The following is a 3,375-nucleotide window of genomic DNA, read 5'->3' on the forward strand; positions in this document are numbered from 1 at the left end:
ACCCCCACCACTACCACAACCACAGGGACCACCACATCCAACACCCACCACCACAGAGATCCAACTCCCCCACCACAACCACAGGGACCCCAACACCAACACCCACAACCACAGGGACCCCAACCCACACCAGCACCTCAGAGACCACCACCATCACCACAACCACAGAGACCACTACCCCTACCACAACCACAACCACAGTGACGCCAACATCAACACCCACAACCACTGTGACCCCAAGCCCACCATCTACCACCACTACAACAGAGACTCCAACCGCAACACCCACCACCATAGTGACCACAACCCCTACCACAACCACAACCACAGGGACCCCAACCCCAACACCCACAACCACAGAGATCCCAACTCCCATCACTACCACCACCACAGAGACCCCAGCTCCAACACCCACTGGCACAGTGACCTCAGGCTGGCCATCTACCACCACCAGCACAGCTGTGGAGCCCTCTAGCACGCCACTGACCCCGACGCTGACAATGCCGACGGTCACTCCAGTGGGAGGCACCACCCTTCCAGGTACTTGGACACCAGTGTGGTTTGTACTCATGGTTCTTCCTCTCATCAGGGGTGCATCACAGCTCCTGGGAGTTCAGACAGGTACCTCCACTCTTCCCAGGGAATGCAGTTCCCAGGAAGGTTTTAGAAGGGCTCACTGGCCGTCCCACCAAGACCTACGGCCAAGTGTTCACAGAGGTGCTGACCCTCAGCCTGTGCCTGCTCCCACGGGATGTCTTTCCTTGGGCATGGCTGCTCGTGGCCCACATCCTCAGCCTACAGCTATATGATGGGTTCTGTGGGCAAAGCCCCCCTGCGGGAGCCACCAAAGGACCTGGGGCCTTGTGGGGAGTCGAGGCTGCTGGCCGGGCACCCTGGGAGACCCTCCTCTGTCCCCCCACTCCCACTGGTGCTTCCCCACTGGGGCTTCAGGGGCCAGTGGCCAGCCCCTCCGGGCGGAGCAGTGTCCCATGGTAGCCGCCCCGTTACACACCCCGAGGCCCGTGGGCCTGACGCCCCGTCCAGCCCCGAGGCCTGGAGCTGGGACGTGGATGGGAGGCCTCCACACCACGTGCTGTGCCTCCAGGGCGCTGCCTGTGTGTGTTTGCTGCCATGCCGCCCGTGCACTGAGTGGACCCCCTCAGCCCTTACAGCACCCTCCATTCTTACAGGCTCGCCGACCCCGGGGCCCCCCTCCTCGAAGACCACCCCCACCCCTGGATCCACGACGGGGCCGCCTTTACCCAGCACAAGCCCCGTTTCCAGCCCCACGTCAGCAGGACGCCCGTCGACCACGCCAGAGTCCACCAGCACCTGGACCTCCAGTGTGTCCGCCTCCACTGTGACCCCAGGAACCTCCCCCCACATTACCATGAGCACCAGCGGGGTCACCCCCTCCGCCATAGTTCCATGCTGCTTCTTGAATGAGACCTACTACGCCCCAGGTAAGCAAGCTCTTCGTTCTGATTCAGCAGCTCAGGCTGGTGGTGCTCTGGGTTCCCGGTGCTTGGGGGTCACTCAAAGGTCTGCACTGAGAGCTTTCTTGGGAAGCTGGGTGCTAGGCCTGGGTGGATGTCTCCATGGCCGGCCCCACGTGCTGCAGCCACAGATCGGGGCAGTGGGAGGTGTGGGCTTCTTTCTCGTGGCCTCTGGGGGAGCTAGCCTGAGTGCTCGGGGTGGCGTCAGCACTGGTCTCTCCCCTTGCAGGCGAGCTGGTGTACAACGGCACGCATGGAGACACGTGCTACTACGTGAACTGCTCGCTGGACTGCACGCTTGAGTTCTTCAACTGGTCGTGCCCGTCCACACCCTCCCCAACACCCAGCCCATCCACACCTACCACCCACGAAGCCCGCACATCCAGCAACCCGCCCCCCGGGGTCCCCGGGTGCCCGGACTTGGATCCTCCCAGGCAGGTCTGTGTCTGCGGCGGCTTTTGTCCCCTCTGGCATCTAAACCCCCACATGCTGCCTTCCCGTAGGTCACGCCCCTGCCTCTGCCCCACACCAGCCCAGTCAGGCCAAGGCTTCTGGCAGCCTGCTGGGCGCAGGGTGTGCGGGGGCCGTCCCGCCTTGGCCGGTGGCGCCGACCCCGTGTCCTTCCCGCCCCCGCAGGAGAACGAGAGCTGGTGGATGTGCAACTGCACCAGGGCCACGTGCAAGTACAACAACACCGTGGAGCTCGTGAAGGTCAAGTGCGAGCCCCCGCCCATGCCCACCTGTGCCAACGGCCTCGCGCCCGTGCGCGTCGAGGACCCCGACAAGTGCTGCTGGCACTGGGAGTGCGACTGTAAGCCCGACGCGCGGGGACCCCCGCCTGCTCCCCGGGGGTGCTGCAGACCCCAGGCTGTCGTGCTGGCTTTGGTGGCTGGGTGCCCGCAGAGAGTCAGGCCCCCGTCGGGAGCCGTTTCTCCTGCCTCCTGCTGGCTCCTCCTCTCGGACAGGGTCCAGGAAAGGCCGGGGCTGGCCTGGTGGAGGGTGGCCACCGCCGAGAGCGGGGCGCAGAGGAGGCGTCGGGACCGAAGCTGGGCCGCTGTGGGCCGAGGGGCGCGTGCCCTCTCGGGCCCAGATGCCCTGAGTGCCCCGGGAACCAGACTGCAGGGCCTTCCGCAGTTTCTGCTTGCCCTCCCCCCCCGAGCCTTGAGCATGTCCTGTCCCCGTCCTGCCCCCAGCTGGGGGTGCGGTGCAGGCTCACCCCACTTCCTCCGCAGGCTACTGCACGGGCTGGGGGGACCCACACTACGTCACCTTCGACGGGCTCTACTACAGCTACCAGGGCAACTGCACGTACGTGCTGGTGGAGGAGATCAGCCCCCGGGTGGACAGCTTCGGGATCTATGTCGACAACTACCACTGCGACGTCAACGACAAGGTGTCCTGCCCCCGCACGCTCATCGTGCGCCACGAGACCCAGGAGGTTCTGATCAAGACCGTGCAAATGATGCCCATCGCGGTGCAGGTGCGCTGGCGGGGCGGGCGTCCTCACGCAGCGGGAGGCTGGGCTGCCCCCGACCCAGAGCCAGGCTTGGAGAGGTGCTCTGAGGACACATCTCACGGGCCCTCTGGAGGCCTTCAGGGGCCCCCTGACCTCCGCTGCTCACGCCCCTAACCACTCACCCTGGACACAGGTCTCTGCGGCAGGCGCCCCCTCCCTGAGGACAGGGGCTGTCTACACACCACGTAGGGAGTCCTACCCGCTTTCGGGGTCCCCAGGCCTCCCAGGGGGACCGTGAGGACGGTGCCCCTGCCACCTGGCTCCTGGGATTAGTCAGGACAAGGGTCTGGCCCAGTGTGATGGGAAGGAAGCGGGGAGGGGGAGGGGTGGCCCCCACGGCTCACCCCGCCCCCTGACCCCCCG

At 65.6% G+C, this 3,375-nt stretch overlaps 1 protein-coding gene across 1 annotated transcript in view; it reads left to right on the forward strand.

Annotated features, from left to right (window-relative positions):
- The window catches only part of LOC104994856 (mucin-2-like), a gene marked incomplete at its 5' end in the record, with an annotated part of 12,502 nt that overhangs the window by 3,035 nt on the left and 6,092 nt on the right, over window positions 1–3,375 (forward strand). Inside the window, 7 exons of the mRNA XM_010848524.1 lie at window positions 57–200; window positions 268–540; window positions 1,191–1,463; window positions 1,726–1,934; window positions 2,133–2,307; window positions 2,729–2,976; window positions 3,146–3,197. Of these exons, the coding sequence (XP_010846826.1) occupies window positions 57–200; window positions 268–540; window positions 1,191–1,463; window positions 1,726–1,934; window positions 2,133–2,307; window positions 2,729–2,976; window positions 3,146–3,197 (1,374 nt within the window). The remainder of the gene's footprint in view (window positions 1–56; window positions 201–267; window positions 541–1,190; window positions 1,464–1,725; window positions 1,935–2,132; window positions 2,308–2,728; window positions 2,977–3,145; window positions 3,198–3,375) is intronic.

Source organism: Bison bison, unplaced genomic scaffold (genome assembly GCF_000754665.1).
Source record: "Bison bison bison isolate TAMUID 2011002044 unplaced genomic scaffold, Bison_UMD1.0 scf7180017850407, whole genome shotgun sequence".
In the NCBI taxonomy this organism is placed as follows: domain Eukaryota; kingdom Metazoa; phylum Chordata; class Mammalia; order Artiodactyla; family Bovidae; genus Bison; species Bison bison.